At 32.7% G+C, this 21,331-nt stretch overlaps 2 protein-coding genes across 3 annotated transcripts in view; both read left to right on the top strand.

The window, feature by feature from the left end:
• Positions 1-21,331, top strand: part of LOC130656267 (calcineurin subunit B type 1-like) — a 102,530-nt gene that overhangs the window by 16,200 nt on the left and 64,999 nt on the right. The window lies entirely within an intron of this gene.
• The window catches only part of LOC130656258 (ral GTPase-activating protein subunit alpha-2-like), a 32,864-nt gene continuing 16,068 nt past the window's right edge, over positions 4,536-21,331 (top strand). For both annotated transcript variants that reach the window (XM_057459091.1, XM_057459090.1), the window contains exons 1-13: positions 4,536-4,799; positions 11,779-11,889; positions 12,208-12,254; positions 15,033-15,090; positions 17,103-17,146; positions 17,244-17,481; positions 17,987-18,108; positions 18,261-18,399; positions 19,351-19,748; positions 19,828-19,902; positions 20,117-20,383; positions 20,862-20,935; positions 21,051-21,162. In XM_057459091.1, coding sequence (XP_057315074.1) covers positions 4,685-4,799; positions 11,779-11,889; positions 12,208-12,254; positions 15,033-15,090; positions 17,103-17,146; positions 17,244-17,481; positions 17,987-18,108; positions 18,261-18,399; positions 19,351-19,748; positions 19,828-19,902; positions 20,117-20,383; positions 20,862-20,935; positions 21,051-21,162 — 1,800 coding nt within the window. In that variant the 5' untranslated portion in view covers positions 4,536-4,684. The remainder of the gene's footprint in view (positions 4,800-11,778; positions 11,890-12,207; positions 12,255-15,032; positions 15,091-17,102; positions 17,147-17,243; positions 17,482-17,986; positions 18,109-18,260; positions 18,400-19,350; positions 19,749-19,827; positions 19,903-20,116; positions 20,384-20,861; positions 20,936-21,050; positions 21,163-21,331) is intronic.

Below are 21,331 nucleotides of genomic sequence, written 5' to 3'. Positions count from 1 at the left end.
TCGCTTTCGCAAAAAAAGTGAAAAGAGGTCCTGAGGACGAGTTTGACCAATATTAAACTTATACATAATAAAATGATTATAACTTAACACTAAAATTGCTGAGTCAGCAGAATTTCTATCTAAAAAATGTATCATAAACAAGAACAAAATCGGCTTCTACGTGCTCCAACTTTTTACAATCTCGTTATTTTTTATCAGCTTCTGTTTTTAAATGAACCTTTGGGTTAACCCTGTTAAAATGGTGTGCAGATTTTTTTGTTCATTATTATTTTTTTTAACAAAGGCTTTTTGTTTTTTTCAAAAGATGCTTTGTTAGCATCCCCTGCTGCATTCGAACGCTGTTAAAAGAAAAATATTCCAAATAAAAAGATTTCCGCACACCGTATCATGACTGCATGGTGTTCACCAAAATTTTAAAGTAAAACGAAAATGCTATCGAACGTTAAAGCTCGTGCAGTGTAGCACAATGAAAATCGTCTCAAATTTCTACATAATGCGCCATCTTTGTTGTTATTAACGTTTCTCTTTAATAATTACATCATTTCTTTTGTACAATTTCGCAGGCGCTTGACTTAAACGGCAAAACAAAGTAATTATTTTTAGTAAAAGATAATAGTATTTTAGCCATCAAATCGTGACAACTGTGTTATAACAGAAAAAAATATGGATATATAGTCTGAAAATAACCTTTCCGTAACTAAATATGCAAAAAGAAAATTTCCGATTTTTAAAAGGGTTTACTTCCACCTTAACTCTGATGCGCAAAAAAAAAAATCCCGTCTTATTTTTGTTGCAGACGTCAGTAACATCGTCTGCTTTGTTTATCAAAACCAGGACTTGATTTTAATGGAAAATGAAGATGTTGTCTCTAGCTTCCTTTGGTCGACGCCAGCGCTCACGTTGCTCATACTTACTTTTGCAAAAAAATGTTAAATTGTTGTACAGTCCCTTCCCTTAAACCTTTATTATAGCATAACAGCACTTTTTCAAAATGCTTCTACGCCTACGTCGTTTATTAGAGGAGTTAACTTTGAGTTTTATATTTTACCGCACAAGGGCCTTTTTGTGTTAGAAGAGGGGGAAAAAGTTCCGTATTTTTCAATGTTACTTTGAAACTGTGGCCGATTTGGAAAACATATTAAAGTTAATGTCAATAGCAATATATTTTCTCGCAGGTGTGACCATGTTACTTTCGAAGCTGGATGTAAAATGGTAGTGCGATGCAGAAAAACATCGAGTAAAATTAGGTTTAATAAAATTTTAATTTATACAAATAAATTATTTTCCGCATAATCACAATTCACCACAACAAAGGTATTTAGTAACCCTCCATCGTGTAGCTCTTTAATGGGGCTACAAAATGAGCTGTTAATTTTTGACTTATGTGAGTGACTTACACGAAAGTCGAGCGTTTGGTGAGAGAAAGGTTTAGGAGCAATAAGGACTACAACGACATCTTAAATCATATCCGTACTTTAGATAAGCGCTTCCCATTCTTTAATCAAGTTTTCTGGTAAAAGAACTTTAAATTTTTTGACCTAACTACCTACCTAGCTATTTTCTTCTAAATTACCGACTGATAACATATAAAGCCAGTTGAAGCAACAACAATGACTTCAAAGTCTTAGGTATTAATTAACTTCTTGAGGCTATTTGGTATAACATTTTTACGAAACAAGAAAATACAAAAAATAGATACTTATTATGTATCTATTTTTGAAAAATACCATAAAAAAGTAGAACAATATAAAATAATAATTATTCGTTAACAGGGTGTCTATATTTTTGCAATAAAGAGGGTATAATTTCTGGTTATTACACAATGTTATTTAGAATAAGGGAAGGTGGAAGCATATCAAAAGGGCAAAAAACCCTGAGGACGAGGGTGGTACCGTACCTTAACAACAACCTCGTCCCCAAGGCATCTTGTATATTTTATCTGACATCGGACGGCGACGAACATAGCCCTAGAGGAGGCTGGTCCGATAACATATTCAAAGCCCCTTCTAACTCCGTACTAACGTAAATTTTATGGAGATAATGATTTTCCACTCTCCATTCAACCCAAATCAACGCGCATATTAATATCCCGTTAGTGTAGTGTATATTTCTCCATACAAGAGTGTAGCATGGAGCGTGTTTCTTTGTAGCAGACTGTAGTGGGGCATCAATGTCTGTTGTAGAGTGTAGCAGGCCCTTCCTTTTCCTGTAGTAGAATGTAGTAAGTGTAATTTTTCGTAGCGATGTGTAGTAGTACGTTATTTTGTGTAGCAGGCCGTAGTAGAGCGTATTTCTCTTTAGTAGAGTGTCTAGCGCGTATTTTCTTTTAGTAGAGTAGAAGCCTGTAGTAGAGTGTAGTAGGATGTAGTAGAGTGTAGTAGGCTGTAGTAGAGTGTAGTAGGCTGTAGTGGAGTATAGTAGCCTGTAGTAGAGCGTGTTTTTCTGTAGTAGAGTGTAGTAGCCTGTAGTAGAGCGTAGTAGAGCGCATTTCCCTGTAGTGGAGCGTATTTCACTGAAGTGGAGCGTATTTCTTTGTATAAAGGCGTAGTAGAGGGGTATTTCTGCATAGTAGAGTGTAGTAGGGCGTCCTTTTCTAGTGGTGTGCAACATAGTTATCCACTTTTAGAATGTGCGTGAAAAGCTAAATACAATTTATCGCTATGCAAAGTCACACATAAATATATATAATTATTTACAGAGCCAATACCATGGTTAAAAAGTAGATGTTTATGTTAAAATTTTGAGATAAGACCATCAAAGCAAAAGTATGTTGTAGTGATGTCCTTGTGTACAATATTAAGGACGTAAATGTCGAAAACTTGGTGCTAAGCGACTGTAGCCCTTTAGATAATGATAAAGAGTAGATATATGTGATAGATATCTTGCTCAGGACAGGATATCTCCATTGCTGCTAAAGACCCCGCAAAATGTCCACTCTCATGGTGTCTACCAATAGTAAGAGCTCGGAGTTAACCTTGGTGATTACACGAAGTGGCTGACTAAGTATGATCAGATCCTGAATTAGGTTGCGGCGTCGGAAGGGCATTGTTTTACCTAAGTGTCAAGAAAGATCGCTACATTCACCAACATTGAATGAGTGGGAAGGGAACATCAATTTCCACAAGAAAAGGTACCTCATGGCAACCTCGCTTTCAGGGCTATTTTTTGCTTTTTAAATACCCCAGACGCATAATGGCATTTTGATTTTGACGTTGAAACTGATGTACTTATCCTTGTTCTCTGCGATACCATTCTCGTTCAAAGAGCTCTTTGAAATAAACCTCTGGGGTCAAAAATGTTGCAATACATCCGAATATGTGTTGTACTTTTCCTCAAGCTCTTTGATGAAAAGATACGCGTCGTACCAACTCTAGTCGAGGAAGATGATAGAAATGTGCTTCGGTATCTTGCACGTAGGTAGAGACCCATGTAGTGCCAACGATATGCACATTGCTATTGTTTCAGAGTCGTGTCCAGGCTTCGTGCAGATATAATATTCTGTCGTCTCTTTGCGTTCTCTATTTACCACATATGTAACTTCTGTCATCGACAACTAAGGAAACGTATCGTACAACATGTTCACCTCTTCCTCCAAATGGTCTACGAATTGTCTTTATTTTTTGCAGCCTTGTTCCCAGCGCTTGTTGTGTCTTTCTTACGTGACATCTAGACGGCGAGATCGCCGTCTAGATGTCAAAAAGAGATGCAATATGGCCTGCAGTTCACGGTATGTCTTTAGCGAACCTGGTAAATCTTCATAGGAAAACATGCTGTAGGTGTGTCAACCAACGTGCCTATTCATTTTTTTGTTTAAGGTTTGAATGGATCCATATCTCTATTATCCTCCACAGGGATGACTAGACTCCCAGAGTCTGGGTAGATAGCAAACGGTATCTTAAATTGCGTCCGGTCATCGTGATATTTAAAACATTCTCACTTTCCTTTGGTGCTGTAACTTTAACTGCTTCGTGATCTATGTAGTATTGATATTTCTTATCACTTCACTTGTATGTGTTAAACGCATCTTACATTATTTAAGCAGAAATATTGCTCATGACGTTTTGCTCGATTTTCCCTGCTCAGCAAACTTGGTATACTCTTGATCCTGGAGTAGTCTGCTTTTTACCGTCTGCGATTGGCAGTAGTTTCACTTTGCTAGCATCGTCGCAGAGAGTTCATACTCTTTTCCGTGACGTGCAGTACGTAATTAACCACGATATCTGAGTTTTTCTTCTTGTTGAACTTTGATATGCGGTTTACTGTCATCAGTATCGATATCCGAAACGGTATGTAAGAAGTTTCTATTTTTATTCTGGTATAATCTTTATTAAACTTTTTCAGTTTTTATTCCATCTTTAGATTTAGATAAAAAATACAAAAAACATTTTCTATGCTCCATGTTTACGTCACAGGCTCTGGATTGGAGTGACTCCGTTTTTCGCCACAAACCCTAAACAAATTTTAATTTATGTGGTGATGTTTACACATAATTATAATAATTTTAAAATGTTTTACGGAACCTCAATTTACTCGATGTTTATTTCGTCTTTAAGCACACATAAATACAAGAAGACTATGGTGCACTTAATGACGAACGATACGTGATTTGTTATCCAGTATAAATTTGGGCATATAAAAATATGAGTGAATTGACCGATGGGTAAAAAATTGTTTGTAGACAGTCATGTTTCACTCTGGAAGGAAAACCAACCAGCAAGATAGAAATAAAAATATAGCAAAGTTTCTCGATCCTAAACGTGATACGCATGCACGGTTAAAAGCTTTAAAAATCTTACTTGGTAGGTAGTTATTTGCTAGTTATAATTTTAATAATAGATTTGACTTAACAAATCTTGTAGTATCAAAACATTCCAACCCTCAAAAATTTGGTACATGTAAACTTTTCCCTTAAAATCATGAATTAATAATCAATGAATTAGTCAATTAAGATCAAAATAAACCACTTGCCCAATTTGAGGAATAGCAAATAAGTAAAACTACATTTTAATCTGCTTTCCCTGCAAATGAAGTATTTGTAAAAATGGCATTCTGATGGTATGCAATAGTAAAAGCCATCAGGTTTGAAGTGAAAGTGTTTGAATTACTGGTAATATTTAATGACAAACTTATCAGGAAATAATTGTTTTGACGAGAAAAATGTCCTTTTTTCACATAAATAATGTTATTTCTTGAGGGGTATATACACTCAGGGAAAACTGCTAAACGGTATCATGAAATACTGATCATCAGAAACAGGGTCTTCGGTCACGTCTTCAAACAGAGTTAGCTTTGGTTCTGTATAATACCCCTCGAGGAACGATGCGCAAAGTCTAGAATTCATAAACAACAGCAATTAATAATATAAAAATAAACTTGACTGTACTATGAAGTAATTAAAAAGCTTAAAAGGATATTTTTTCTTACATAAAAATATCTTAAATTTTCAGAACGCGGTATAAATACATCATTTATTACGTACATTGCTTAAAAATAATCTCTTTTTATATAACAGTAACTGACGTTACTAATCATTATGTCATTTCGAAAAATATCACATAAGGAGTTTTAGATTTAACATGCACGATTGCTAGAAGACAAATTTTTTTTTGCGCTGTAAATGAATTTTTGCTAGAGTAATACATTGTTGTAATTCATCATCATCATTCTCCGCTTAATGTCCGTTTTCCATGCTAGCATGGGTTGGAAGGGGTATATTAATGACCCTCTTCCAATCTTCTCTAGATTGTGTTAGATCTAAACTCAACTTCTTCTGTATCAAGTCTCATAATTTATTTAAAAAATTCTAAAACAGGCCATAGAAATCTAAAACAGCAGCGTAAGCTGCTTGAAAATGATCAAAACTTTTCCATTCACCATAGTTGAAACCGTACCCTAAAATTCAAATCTTGGCAATGTCCATATTTGGTTGCAATGACATGATAATCTCAAATCCCCTATTTGTAGACATGTGATAACATAAAATATAAAACATTAGTAAGTGACAGAAAATCGATATAGAAAAGGGGTGGGAGGGTGGGTGAACTGAATGGGAACTAGTGCAGTGTGTGAAGGTCCTTTACAGGAAAGTGAGACTAATCTCTCTTGCAACCTGTAAGAATTGGTCTATCCACTGTGCAAGACTCTTCTAAACATTATAAATGGTTTACTAAGGTGAACCTAATATATACTACTAGGGGGTGTTGGAAGAAGTGTTACTTGCAGGATAGGTTCTGCTTGGAAAAAGTTTAGAGAGTTACTTCCTTTATTGACTAGCAGAGTCCTGTCAATTGAGGTAAAAGGTACAGTACTGTGAAAAGGTTTGTTAACATCGTGTTCGTGTAACGAGCGTGGTGCACACGAACCACGTTAAAATCGTGGTCTTCGTGTATAACAAATATTCAAACATTCTATCGTGGCCACCACGCTAATATAATTATCTCCACGAAGGATCGTGTGTCCCACGATCTTTTTCGCGAGCTCCACGATTTATATAGATTTAATTTTTTTTCTTTTCAAAAGCGTCGGTAATTTGTTTTATTGAGTTTAACGAACGGACGCAATTAAATGTTTTGTACGAAATGTTATTTTGTAAAGAAAAGTTAAATTTGTCTGACCATAATTTAATTTCAGTTTTTAAAACTTTAATAACGCCCGTCTCAAACACATCTCATTGTTTTGCCGATATTTTTTTGCCAAAAGAACTCTGTTCAAGAAAACGTTGAACCGAAAATATATGCAAAATATTTAACAGTCATTAAATTAAAGTAGATTTTAAAAGCGTATTTGGTCATCGAGTTTTTCTTTCTTTTATGTCTTATCTATTTTGCCGATGTATCTTTCTCTAATTTTGTCGGCGTCTTTAAAAGTCAGCTGAGCAATTAGTTTCTCTTTGAAAAAAAAAGTTAAATATGGATGCTCTGTTTGCCGAAACCATTTATACAATTTACAAATCAAGACATGGTGCTTCCAAAATATTTCAGACAGCGAATAATAAATCTTAAACAAAAAAGAATGACCTATACGCAGATTAGCAAAATTATTGAAGAGGAAGATGGCAAAAAGATTTCACGGCAAACAATATCAAAAATTGTTCGAAGATTTAATGAAACGAAATCGCTAGCGCCAAAACGAAAGAGTGGTCGAAAAAGAAAACTTACATTAGATCATCATAATTTTATTGACAAATGCTATGAAAACAACGATGAACTAACTTCAGTTGGTGAGCTTTAAATATTTTTTAGCGTTTTATTACCCTTAGTACGAAATATTTGCATATGGAGAAGTTTAACGTTTTCTCATTTTTTACATAAATAATAAATAAACGCGTAAAAGACCCATCAAGACAAAAGGATGAATCTTCGAAAAATGAAAAGACGGCGAAGGGACTGAAAAAAAAATGCAATGGTAAAAAAGCAACTTGTAATTTTATTGGTGCAGAAAATGCTTTAAAACTTCACATAATTAATAATTAATTATTCAATAACAGAAGCTACGTGAACTTTTTATGAACGTAAAATTAGACACATTATTTCTTAATAAAAATTAGTTTATAAGAACATGCTCAGCCTAAAATCCCGCGCAATATGAGTCTAAAATTCATGAAAGAAATATTATTTTCAAACATTTTTTTAATGATCAAAAGGTCATTTTTGTCTATTTTATTTGTACAGAAAATGCTTCGAAACTTCACATCATTAATAATTAATTATTTAATAACAGAAGCCCGTAAAACCTGATGCAGGTATTTTGTTGTTATAAAAAAATAGTTCATAAGAACGTGATCAGCAGTTCAATGCGACTTTATTTCTGAATCTATTATTTTACTTTTTACGAACAGATTTTTAATAGTATAATTTTAACAATCTATTTAAAAATTTTAATATTTTGGAAGAAAACAAATAAGGAAATTTAAGGCTGAGAAAGGGTTACGAAAAAACTCTTATAAAAAACTTTCAAAAAATCAACTCGCCCCCAGGGTTGAAGCCCTGGCGTGGAAAAAGAAAGTGTAAAAAAAATACTAACCTCGCTCTTTTAAAAAAAATGTATAATAACCAGAAATCGCCAGATAATATTAGACCTGTTTCACCAAGTAATAAAGCGTTAGCGACAGTAAGGTATATATGTTTAAAAACCGTAAGAACAAGTATCTTGACTTTCATATTTTTTGAAGCGCAACCATGGGAAAAGAAGTGGATATTCTGCGTAAAAACTTCCGTATTGTTATAAGAACGTATAGTCGTATAAATTTTTTTTCATTTGACCTTAAAATTTAAATTCATGAAATAAAGTCGCTTGATTGTATATACCATGCTTGTGACGATGAGTAACACTAAAATGAAACAACCTTTATAACATTTATTTAGAACAGAGATGCGTTTTTAAAAAAAAAATAGAAATAAATTTGTGAAAGAATTATTTAAAATTTTACAGTTTTATTTAATACCCTATGGACGGCGCTTGATTCACGAAGGAATAAAATCTTTTATATAGCTAGCCTTATAACAACGAATTAAAACAAAAAAATGTTAATTTATTTTTTTGCCGTCGGTTTTTAATTTAATTGATAAACTAATACGGTCTTTGTTGTTTTACAATAGAAGTTATCTATCGTGGAAGCACGATGTAATATTTAATTTTCGTTCGTGTAGTCCACGAAACATGATCGTGAGGTCCACGATTTTTAAAAAAAATACGTATCGTGGGCTATCGTGGTTCGTGCGTAACATGAAATAAACACGAACCACGATGTTAACAAACCTTTTCACAGTACTGTAGGTTGTATGAGGCCTATGTAAGAAGTGTTATGTTGTACGGAAGTGAGACATGGGCAGTGAAGCAGGAAGATCTTGACCGTTTAGAAAGGAATGATATGAGAATGGTTAGGTGGATGTGTAATGCCAGTCTGAGAGACAGAAAGAGTTCAGATGAGCTAAGAAGCAGGCTAAGTATCTGTAGAATTAAAGATGTTATCCAGATAAGAAGATTGAATTGGCTGGGGCACTTGGAAAGAATGGAGGGGGATAATTGGGTAAGAAAGTGTCAAGACTTGATAGTTCCTGGGGCAAAGCCAATAGGCAGACCGAGAAAGACTTGGCAGGAGGTTATAAGGACAGACTTAATAGAGAGGAAGTTGAGTTTAGATCTAACACAGTCTAGATCAGATTGGAAGAGGGTCATTAATATACCCCGTCCAACCCATGCTAGCATGGAAAACGGACGTTAAGCCAAGAATGATGATGATGATGATGATGAAGTATATACTGAAGAATTTTACTTCTGTCACCATAATTAACATGAGCAAAACTTGCAGTTTAGCTCCATTTAAATGAAAAATAATCACTGTATCTTTTATTGTGAAGCTTTTGTTTAATCACTTGCAACATAGCTCTCGCGAAGGTCATAAATAACTACGATAAACAAAGATAAAAAGCTTTCAACTTGTAGGAAAAACGTTTTATAGCGCGTACATGGTAACAGAATTCACAAACTTTTATTCGAAACCTGATGAATTTTGCTAGTGCACCACTTACTGGGTGCCATCTTTGTAAATACTGAGATTACAGAACAAAATAAAAAAAAAGAAAATTGGGCCCACTGCCGAAAGCTGATTCATATAATGCTTGTGTGTCATAAGCAAATATGTAAAATTTTGGTGATTTCTATGTTTTGAAGAAAATGTAAAGGCAACAAGATGCAGACTCATATAAACTATCCAATTATTAAAAATGTGTATAGAACATTGGTGTAGGTGATGCATCTAAAGCTGTTGTTTTTAATAATATTTGAACAAACCAAAATAGTATATATACATGCTGTGTGAGCTGTGATTATATGCAGGTTTTATTGACCTTGACACCTATTTAATAGTTATGAATATTTACGACATAAACTTTTGAGACACAAGCATTTTTAAAGTTAGATAGACTTAAAAAACCACTAGCTATAATCAAAAATTAATTAGGTGTATTTCTTACTATTATCATAAGACATAGAATTCCATATTCTTACTATTTCGCGCATCTCCTAAGTGACGTAAATGCAAATTTCATCACATAAATTTAATGGATAAAAATCTTGTATAAAAAAACCGGGACTTATACATCAGTAGATATGTAAGATTTTTTGGTATAGATAACATTAGCAAAGATGATGAATTGAGTGGGACTTAAACCCATGACCTCTTGCTTGCCAGGCAAACATACTTGTGTAAATTATCAACATAAATTATTGTTTATTTATTAGCAAATCCATTTTAAACTTATGGCATAATAGTTATACATAAGCATCACAATGGATAACATTAGCATTACAAAATTCAAACAAGAACATTCATTAAAAACTTCATTTTTGTTTTCCTGTAACACAATAGACCAATGACAATCCTAATACAATTTTATCCATATGATATCCTAAATTATGGCTTGAATTGAAATATGAACTCAGTTTGCAAACATTTGCTGACTGTCGATGTGGTGTGGAAATATTTTAAGCCACTTGCTATTGATTCCTTGATAATGGTTATTTTGTTGCAGCAACTATATAGAAGTAGGTGAAACAAACGATGAAAAAGTGACTGTGGCAGATTTAACATTTTTTAGAAAGAGTAATTCTCAAAGACAGCATTCCGATTTGCAAATTTGCGAATTGCAACCTGCTTATTTGAGCCCTGTACATAAGATAAAATAAAAATTAATAACCTATTCAATGTCTACCTTTGTTACTGTGGAAAGTTTATCATTTCCTGAACATGATGGTTTAGTAGGCGATGTTTCGGGAGATCCTTCTCCCATCATCGGGCAAAGTAAAATGATGTTGAGCATGTATTTATATAATTGCAGAGGATCGAAATTCATAAAAATCAACCAATCAGAAACAAGCTGATAACTACAGTTAATTACAGTAATTAACATTTTCGAACCTAGATGTAGGTAACTACTTCTTCTGTTGGGCTGGTAACCAAATCTCAGGAAGTTGATACGAGATGCTGTTTATGTGTTTGTTACGTTCTACACTGTTGATGGTTTCTTTAATCTTCCTGGCCGTTGTTCTGGATCTTCTGTCAATGATTTTCTTCTCAACCCAATTAAACTGATTACTTCTGCTCCAGCTATGGTCCGTAATTTCGTTTTTCTTTGCATCTCCGTTTCTCACTGCGCACATATGTTCTTGTACTCATTGCTTAAACTTTCTTTTTGTTTCACCTATATACACTACATCACAATCTTTGCACGGGATCTCGTAAACAACATTGCTTTGTTCTTCCAGGTTATTTTGTCTTTTGGTTTAGACAAAGTGGTTCTTAGGGTGTCTTTAGAGTTAAGAATACATTTGATCTTGTGTTCCCTTAAAACTGGACGAAGGATCTCGCTGGTACCTGGTTCGAAGGGTAGAAATGCTGATGCGATAAAACTTTGTGTCATAGAGTATCCATCCTTTAGATTCATGGTTGATAAAAGTTAAAAATATTGATTAAAATAATCAGAAATTTTATTTTTAATGGCTGTAAGAAAAGAACCTTATGTCGCAGACACCGTTTTCAAGTCTGATTTTGACTGAGAGAGGAAAGGATCAGATATAGTTGATTACATTTTTTTTCGAAGTGTTACTTTTTTGTTATTTGAAACCTGAACCGACATCCTTAAATTGTGGCAATGTAAACTACAAAAAAGTCTTGTTTTAAAATAAAATTAAAGTACCTAAAAATTAAAGTAAAAAACAAAACGTCAAGAACATTTAAATTCAAAATTTGCAACTTTTTTTTTCTCATTCTTTTTATAGAACTGCTGGTGGAACACGAACTTAAAGCATTTTTTTCAGAGTACCCGTCTGAAATTTTCTTCGTTTTTTATGAGGAGTTTACTAACTTGGAATTGTCTGCTAAATCTAAAGGTAGGTTGGTAATGAGGATTTTGCTGTGATTATTGAATCTTAAAATCTAGTCTTCTTTAGGTTTTAGGTGCCTTTTAAAAAAAAACTTCTAAAAAGACAACTTACAAATCCAAAATCTTTTCATTAAACTTTAGCCAGCCTATTGCCTTAGTAATGTATTACGACATTGCATGGGACTAGACAAAATGCTATCTGGATTAGAGGTGAAGAGCAGTTAAGGCTCTAAGTCGGTTATCAAGAATATCAAAAACGTTTTAGCTGTAATTTTTTAACAATCTTTAACACTGATTAAACATGTTTGCTTAAATTCATTTTCAGGCACAAAATTAAAAGATGAATTGGAAGAATTACTCGTTTTACTTGAAGTGAGTAGTATTTATGTTATTAAATTAACCTATCCTATTTAAATCAACTCATATAACAGGAACTATTTTAGGTTATTCAGCAACTACCCTTTTGACACTAATTTATCATGTAATTTTTTGACATAGCAGGATCATAATATGGAAGTAAATTTTGAAATTTAGATCTCTAGGTTGGCTAGAAATACTACACTGTACAAGAAAATGTTGTGCCTATTGATGTTACCATAAAAATAGAAAAAATAATTTGTTAGGTCACATATTTAAAAGTTCTTTAAAAATTAAATGTGGCATGTTGTGGATAAATAAATATTTGAAAAAAAATTACTTTTTAAACTTTCCTTTTTCCCATATTACCATCAGTAGAAGTATCTAAACATAATTTATTCTTCTGGTTTGTTTGCACCTTTGATTCACTGTTTTTGTTTTAAATGCCAACCAACAAAACAACATATAAACTGCAATGGAGTTTATACTCACCCATGAAGAAGTGCGCAGAGGTATATAGTTTAAAAATATTTTACTACGTTTACACTCATGCTAATTTATCTGTTTTCATGAGCCATGTTAATAAAAATAGAAACTTTTACGGATTACGTTTACACACGTTTTTCGAAAAGCCTTAATCGTTTCAGGCGTGTGATTAATCGCATGCCTGAAAAATAAATATTGAGTTTTATAAATCAACGTATAAAATCCATTTTGTAGCGTGCGGTGACAGCCCTTGAAATAATTTTTGGAGACTCGTCTGACAAAATGTCCACCACATTTCCAGTTTGGTCAGAGAAAACGTCCGATAGATTTCCGTCTTAGTCGGAGACTTTTAAATCTCAGAATTTTTTAATAGTCCTAGTCCTTTTAATCCACAAGCTAGCCTATTCATAGCCAACCTGACTATCCTAGCTAAATCACCGAGTCCTGGCTTAGTTAAAAGAACTACATAGACACAAATTTCTTTTGTCTGGCCCCTTCGTGGTTGGTAACCAGGTCTTACACAACTTGTTGATAAATTGTCGATAATTTCTTCATTTGACAAAACAATTGAAAACCATAGCAGGTCGGAATTTAATTGAGTTTTTCTTTATGCCGCAAGTGTTATTTTTATTCAAACAATTTTAAAAACAAAACCCAAGCGAGCCATATTTTTGCCTATTTGCTTGTGATGACCCGAAAAATAAACAATAAAATTATGAAAATGATAGTATAGTCATGCATACTATTTCAGACATAGAAAAAGCGGTTAAGATTGAGAGAGTTGCTATACGTAGACGTTTGATTATCGTGTTTGGTTTTACGATTCATAAAACGTACGCCACTTTTCTACCGCAAGATCAATGCGCAACAAAGGTTAACCTTGGAGCATGTAACGCATGCATAACATCCTTTGTACGGGCGTTTTATATTGTACGCGTTACTTGATTCATCGCACACCTACTCAAGTATTCCTGAAAAAGACTGCTAATCTGAAAAAGTTTTTTATGTTTTCGTTTAGTTTTTCTTTTTCAAATATTTTTGCATTGCGTAAACACATGAAAACGGGATTTATGAATAGTGTTTATAAGCAAAAAATGATATTTTATCAGTAAAAAAATCTTAGGAAGAGCATGGATTCGTTTAGAAAGTTATTACAATATTTTTCTTACATTTTTGTCTTTGCTTGTACGTCTGCTCAGTTGAACTTGATGTAAATGTGTCTGATTATAAGGAATAGACAACTACAAATGAAAACCAATAAACTATTGTTGACTTTGATGGAGAATAAACAAGTAAAGTCAATGGTTAAAAATAGGCAATCAAGAAGATGCTGGGTAAAAACAGGGCGAACATCAACTTGTTGGGAAAACTTCATAAACAGTACTGTTCCAGCTTTTGATTGAAAAGAAAACTTAAGAATGTCACAAACTAGCTTCATGGAACTTTGTAACATGCTTTGACTCCAATTTCAGTAGAAACACAAGTTGCTGCATTTTTATATTACATCACTGATGAAGGAAGGTATAGAAAGACATTATAGTTTGAGTATGATTTTACATTTCCAATGTAAACGCATGAAAATACAAAAACGCAAATCTATGAGTCAGTAATCTTTGATCTCTAATATTTTCGTTTTTGTATGAAAACGGAATTCTTGGTTGAAAACAGAAAAGTAGCATCAGTGTAAACGTAGTACTAATTTGCTTTGCATTCGAGCTTCACAAAGAATGGTAAAGGTTTAGCTTCAACAATCCCTCTTTAAACTAAAACGGTGTAAATAATTAATTTTGCCAAATATAGTTACATTGCTATGCGTTGTAAAATTATGCAAAAAGAAATGCTGTAATTATTAAAGAGAACAGTTAATAACAAAAAAGATGCCCCATAACAAAGAATTCTACAATGGTCTTTGTAGTACTGCACTGTGCAAGCTCAGACTTTCAACAACATTTTAGTTTTCTTTAAATGTCTGACAAATCATGAGCTATAAAAAGGTATTTCTGCTGGGTTAACAAAAATAAGTCAAATAGTTGTTATACGTCTTAAAGTCCATATTTTTAACAATTGGTGAAAAACAAATTGCGTATATAAAGCACTGAGTAAATAATGCAGCTGTTTGGAGGGGTACCTTAAGATATCCCAATTTACGGACAAGTGTTAAAAAGGATTTTCTTGTTTCAGTCGGAGAAGCAGTGTAAAAAGCAAACAAAAATTCTATTTTACCTTACTTATAAGCGCGATTGTCTATTTCAAATAAGTGTAAACATGAATGCTACATTGTATAAAACTCCTTTCTATATTGTTTAGAAAATTTTGATTTACATACCTGATAAAATACATGCTAGATGGCACTTTAACAGCATAGGTACGTAGCTCGATTCTTACCCTGATTTTTACCCTTGAATTTGGTGCATTGCTATGGTAGTTTTATTTTTATTGAAACGAATCAAACTTGCACCACAGATCAACATTGCTTAGAGCCATAAATTGTGACTGAAGAACTGTCACTATTTTGCCGAGAAATTGCTACAAAATACAATTTTTTTTAAAAATGCCTTAGGCTCAAGATACACTAGCAGTATCCATAGGAATCAAAACATTAATCATTTTTAATGCCGTGCTAATTGTCAACATGTCAATTCTGTAATGGGTGAGTTTAAGAAATTGGCCCAATTTTGACCCTAGACGGGAGTTAGCATTATAATTATTTTCAAATTATTAGGCCTTAAACTTAAAGTGCAATTCAGTGGCTTAACTAATCTTAATTTATTTATTGCATTTCATTGCACTGGCTTTATAAAAACAATAACAATTAAAACAGCTACCTCGAACATTTATAACCACAGTCCTGGACGTTTCTGGAAAATCCTAGAAAAGTAATTTTGTTGAGATCCAGCAAATGAACTTTAATTCTCCCGCACAAAAAACAATGTGGTATGCAGAGGTGCCTTTTAAAAGGCCAAAAGGCATACCCTCAATCTTAAATATAGATTGACAAAATGCATGCAAAGTTGCGACGAATTACCCAAAAGACTGGGAGCGAATAATATAAAATTTATTATAATCTTTTTTTACGATATCGATAATGTAGAAATATCGAATAAGATGAAATAAAATATCTTTGAATTAAAAAATAGTTGAAAGTTAAATCTGTTGGCTAGAGTTTTTTTTTTTGCTGTTGACAGTTAGATTCTTTATAGTTAATTGTCTGTGAAATTTGTTTATTCTCATTTGTAAGTATTGTTGCCATTCATAAATTCCTTTTTTCTGTCGAGTCCAAATTGTTGTTTTGTTCTAAAATATTTTAGAAAATTAACTTTATGGCGTTCAAATTTTGTTGAGATTAAGGTCCTGGAATACACTGTGTCACCTGCTGCAACATTGTTTTTGCATAATATTTGTTCTGAACCAATCAAAATATATTTATCAGTACTTCTTTTCTCAGGCTAATTTATTTTTGGATTCCAGCTTAAAGTCTATTTTATGAATAGGAAATTAAACTGGCAAATATTTTTTTGTCACCGTAAAAGAAAATCCTAAAAAATCTGATTTAAGCTACCACTTCAGATGTGTGAGCCCTGAAGAAAACTTCATGTGCAAAAACATTTTATTATACGGTGTTTCTGACAAGCTGAACATTTTAGTTGTTGTGGGAATCCCTTTCCACTATTCAACGAGTTTTTAAATAGAAAGTAAGAGATAGTTTAGTTTTTTTTAAATTTCTTTTGCTATGTTAAATTGAATTTTTATTTTTATTTGTAGATATTTCTATTTATTTTTTAAAATTAATTCCATGTTAAACAAACTTCAATTAAATATATTAACCTTAAAGTATTAATGCTGGATTTTGTTCCTTGTTTGATTGCAAAAAGACCCAGTGATTTTTCCTCAGCTTTGATTGAACAACAGTTTTTCAAGTTTTGATTTCCAATTAATCAGTAGCTTTTTTTTCACTAACTGGAATTCCTAGAAATGCACCATGGCTGGCCTTTTCATCCTGAAATTGTCGTAAAATGTCAACATTTTTGTTTTTTGAAAAATATGAAAAATGTTCTGGAAACTCCTGGGTCCTTGAATTTATATTTTTCAAGAAAACTGAACATAACAACTAATGTCAATTACAAACGTAGCGCGTTATATCACAGACAGAGACGCACAGCGCGTTATACAATCTGCCTTTGTCTGCAACTCAATTACATAAGTATTAGGACTCCATCAATCAATTAAAGTTTTTTTGTACAAACTTGTTTTTTAAAAGGAACCTTTACGTGGTAAAAAATTGTTTAAATTGCTTTCTTAGTTGGCAATTATAAAGTGCCAATGTAAATTAGAAAGGCTGTCGGGTATGCCTATTGTAAGAGTTTGTTTTTCCTTTAGGCTTAATATTGCGAAAGCTTCTACATCATGGAAATGTCCTAACAGTGAGTTACAATTTGTTGTTTCTTATTTATATTCAAAAGATGTATAAAAAAGCAATAACAATAGGCCTATGTTTACCTTCCTTTTTCGGAACACTAGATACGTGAACAAGGGATTCGACTTTTCATGCTGTGGCTTCAAATATTACAAAGCAATGTTGATGAATTAAATCTGGCTGTATATGGAAGTATAATACCTACTTTTCCAAGCCCAATTTCAAAGATAGATATACCCTCAACATATCGTTCACCAAAAGTGTTGGACTATCTGATATCATGTATCAATGGACAGGGGTACAATCCTGGTTTATTTAATGTGAGTTTAGAAAGTGAGGCAGGTATGTAGTTACTGATTTGTTTCATTAGGCCTTTTAATCCTAAAACTTTTGTTACCTGTCCTAAATTTAACTTAACTCCAACTCTACAGAAAGCTTAATGTTCTTGTATAATTTCTTCTTATAAAAAATATAATGTGGGTTAAACCCCCTTGAAAGAACAAAATACTCTTTTGGGTGTTGGCTCTGACATTGAAATTGACCTTTTGCGTTAAGTTTAGATAGTTCGTTGTGCTTATTAAAACAGTTTTGTTTGAGTTTTCTATATCGTAATAGCGACTAGTGTAGAATTTGAAGGTGATATTTAAAATTAGTTTATTTTTTGTGAGAAAAGACAACACAAAAGCAAGATGCTCAGGTCCTGTTTGACTGTAGGGAATGTGTTAAACCAGAAAAGATACTTTTCTTGGCGTAATAAACAGCTGGCATTTTAATTGTGTTTTTTATCATATTTAGGGCAATTTATATGTTGTCTGCACAATAAAGCATTTAGTTTATTTACTTCTAGAATGGTGTGTAGCAGAAGGTTGCATGGCCATCTGCCCTCCTCTTCAGGGAGATAAAATACTTTTGCCTGATGAACTGACGAAGAAATTCTTAGACAAAATCTTAGATTATATGACACGCCGGGTAAGCATTATTTTGTAATTGCGTTTTATAATTATTATTTATCTTACAAATTAATCTTGCACATTAAAGCAATTTATTATGCAGGTTTTTTTACTGTTAATTTATTTCTGAGTTAAATAAAATTGTAATTTGTTTCTCTTTGTTTCTTCTAGATGCTTGATATTCAGTGGCATGACAGACACATGAGAGAAAGTGGTTTCTACCATGTATTTTCTCACTTTAAAAGATTCTATCTACCTCATATCTTTCCACTGTGGAATCCACATGATTACTTGTACAAGGAAATGACAGGTAACATTTTGATTCAAATTAACTTTGCTAACTAGAGTAGGGTTGCTGCATGCTGAAAGACAAGCAAATGCAATCCTTTGCAACTGTAGCGACTGTATCAAATCCCAAACTTTCTTGGGTGTACAAGTCAGATTCCATCGGATATTTGCACCCTTCTTTGTATGAGTAATGTCAATTCTTTAAAAAAATGAGCATTTGTTATTGGAAAGATTTGGGCCTTAAACCCCATTTTAGTATCAAATAATGAAAAGTTTGTCTATCAGGTTTAACTGTGTTTTGTTCGTTGTTCTAATTTTCAGGGAAAAAAACCTTTGCAGAGAGGAGTAGAAAAGTTATAAAAAATCAAGTTTTAGCAAAAGAAATATATCTGACAGCCAAAAATATAAAAATAAAATAAATATACAATTAAGACCATTTTTATAAATTTGGATAAGTGCAATATAATCAAAAGGGAAATTTGTGATGGAATAGTACGGGAATTATAACCTTAGTAACAACCAAGGGGGCGTTTTTTAAGCTCTTTAAGTGTAATGTACAAAGTTTATATAATAATGCTCAATGCTAAAAATTTTTCTTTTAACCATCAAAAGTGCTATCTTATAATAAATTTTTTAATTTTTGCACAAGGTAAAGTAGTTTAAACCTGATTTGTAAGTTGAAATTGGTTTTTATACATATAGTTAACTCTTAAGGCCAGTGCAAGCATTTGTTTAGTATTTGTGAGAAGATTCCCATCTGCCAGGTAATATGTCCCGAAAATAAGAGCTTTTTGCATCGTTTGAAAACTAAAGTTCAAATTGTGTAAATATGTATAACCTATAATTCAACGTCTTCAATGAAAAACTTATCTTAATCTCCCAATAATAACCCAAGTTGAGGATGCAAGTTATTTTCTGTTTTGCAACTCACAAGAAATAATTCCCTGTTTTTTTATTTTTTTATTTTTTTTAGATATAATACATGTTCCTATCACAGATGAAACAAGTATTCTCGAAGAAGGGAAAATATACCAGAGAGGCAGCCTAGGCCAGCAGCCTTCATCTATTAGTATGCTTTGCCAATGTGCTGTTTTACGTTGGTTAATTGCTTTTGCAATACGATTTAAACGTAAAAACAAAACAAGTACAGATTCTAAATCTATTGATTCAGGCAGCTTAGCTGCTCAAGAATCCACTGAACTACAACCAATATCAGAAGATGTGTCAAAAACAAGTGCATCGAGTGATGAGTCATCACCAGCAACACGAAGTAAACAGTATGAGTTATTGTGTGAAGCAGCTGATATTGTCCGAGCTGTTTTTTCCTCTACACAAGAAAATGTTCTGGCTGTACATGAGGTTTTTCGGCAGGTAGGCAGTTGGATAGCTGTAAATGTTAGAACAAAGGAACAGATACCATCTATTTTATTCTGTTGACTTTGTTTCATAGAGTTTCTTAATGCCATTATCATGTACTGATGTTATGGAGCTTGTATTACTGGTATATAGAGAATGGATTTTCAAGGTAAATTAAACACAATGAAAATAATATTTCCAATTTTATGTCTAATGTTGATTTGTTGTTTTTGTTGATGTATATAGAGGTCTTTTGTAAAAAAGAATAAATAAAGTCTTAGTGGCATAAAAAGTATTTAGCAACCGCTGTACAACAGTCACACAGCAGTTGTCCATCAACTGCTGCATAGCAATTACTGACTTCATTAGAAACCAACCTTTAGATTCAAGACAGACCACTCTTTATGTTGGAGCCTAAAAATCCCGAGCTAGAACCAGGTGCTCCTGATCCACGAAACTGTGCTGACAACTCGCCTTTACTACGAACACCATCATATAAGGAGGCTGTAACAAGCTGCGAACAAGTTTTCTTTTCAAATCTTCCTGTGCAACATGTTCGAGCAGGGTTCCAACCCAACGTTCGTCTTTTCATTGGTATCACAGCACAAGTGTTTTTTATGAAGCCAACAAAAGAAAGCATGTCAAAACATGTAAGAAAACAATGTTTACTTTTTATACTGCTGAAGCAATATTGAAAAAAACTTTAGGACATTTCAGTTTAACTTTTTTGCTAAAAGATAAATGATTTTAATAAGAAAAGTTTTAAAAACACATGTTAAAATTTTATTTCGTAACTGAGTTACATTTTCAAGTGATAAAAATATCCTAAGCTAAACACCTTTATACAAAATATCTACAATAAAATAATTAATTGATTTAATTAAAATGTTCTACTGTTAATTAAATCAATTAATTATTTTATTGTAGATATTTTGTATAAAGGTTTTTAGCTTAGGATATTTTTATCACTTAAAAATGTAACTCAGTTACGAAAAGCTTCGTGCTACTTTATAAATTACAAATAAAATTTTAACATGTGTTTTTAAAACTTTTCTTACTTATTTGTTGGCTGATTTATCATAATAAATGATTTTAATCAGGGCTTAAATACTGACCTTTCCGTTCTAGACTGACATATGCAAAAGAATCATGAAAATGTACCGTAGTATTGTTCTAGCAATGCGTCTAGACTCACTTACATGGTTTGTCTCTCTTTCTTTGTTGTTAATGGATAACTTTCACATGCTAAAATTCTTAACCCTAACCCATTAACTCTGCTATTATTAATTCTGTTTAAATAATGCATATTATTTTTAGGAGACAGCTACTCATTGTGTTGTTAAAAATTGCTGACCACATACTCACTAGTCGACCTCCAACACCCAGACATGCAACTATTGGTGGCCAGTTAGCAAGTTATTTACTCCAGGTATGTTGTTCTGTAATTTTAATGAAGAGGATAAAATTATTATGCAGATATTAAATTATTTCAATTATTAAGATCTTTCTATAGTGATAAAAGAACAAATTTAATTATGTTTTTACTTGGCCTTTAATTAAATTGAATATATTTAAGTAAAGATGATATTCTTTTTTAA

The sequence above is a fragment of the Hydractinia symbiolongicarpus genome, chromosome 9 (assembly GCF_029227915.1).
Source record: "Hydractinia symbiolongicarpus strain clone_291-10 chromosome 9, HSymV2.1, whole genome shotgun sequence".
Classification (NCBI taxonomy): Eukaryota; Metazoa; Cnidaria; class Hydrozoa; order Anthoathecata; family Hydractiniidae; genus Hydractinia; species Hydractinia symbiolongicarpus.
Note: the sequence above shows the minus strand (reverse complement) of the source record. Positions and strands in the feature narration are given on the sequence as shown.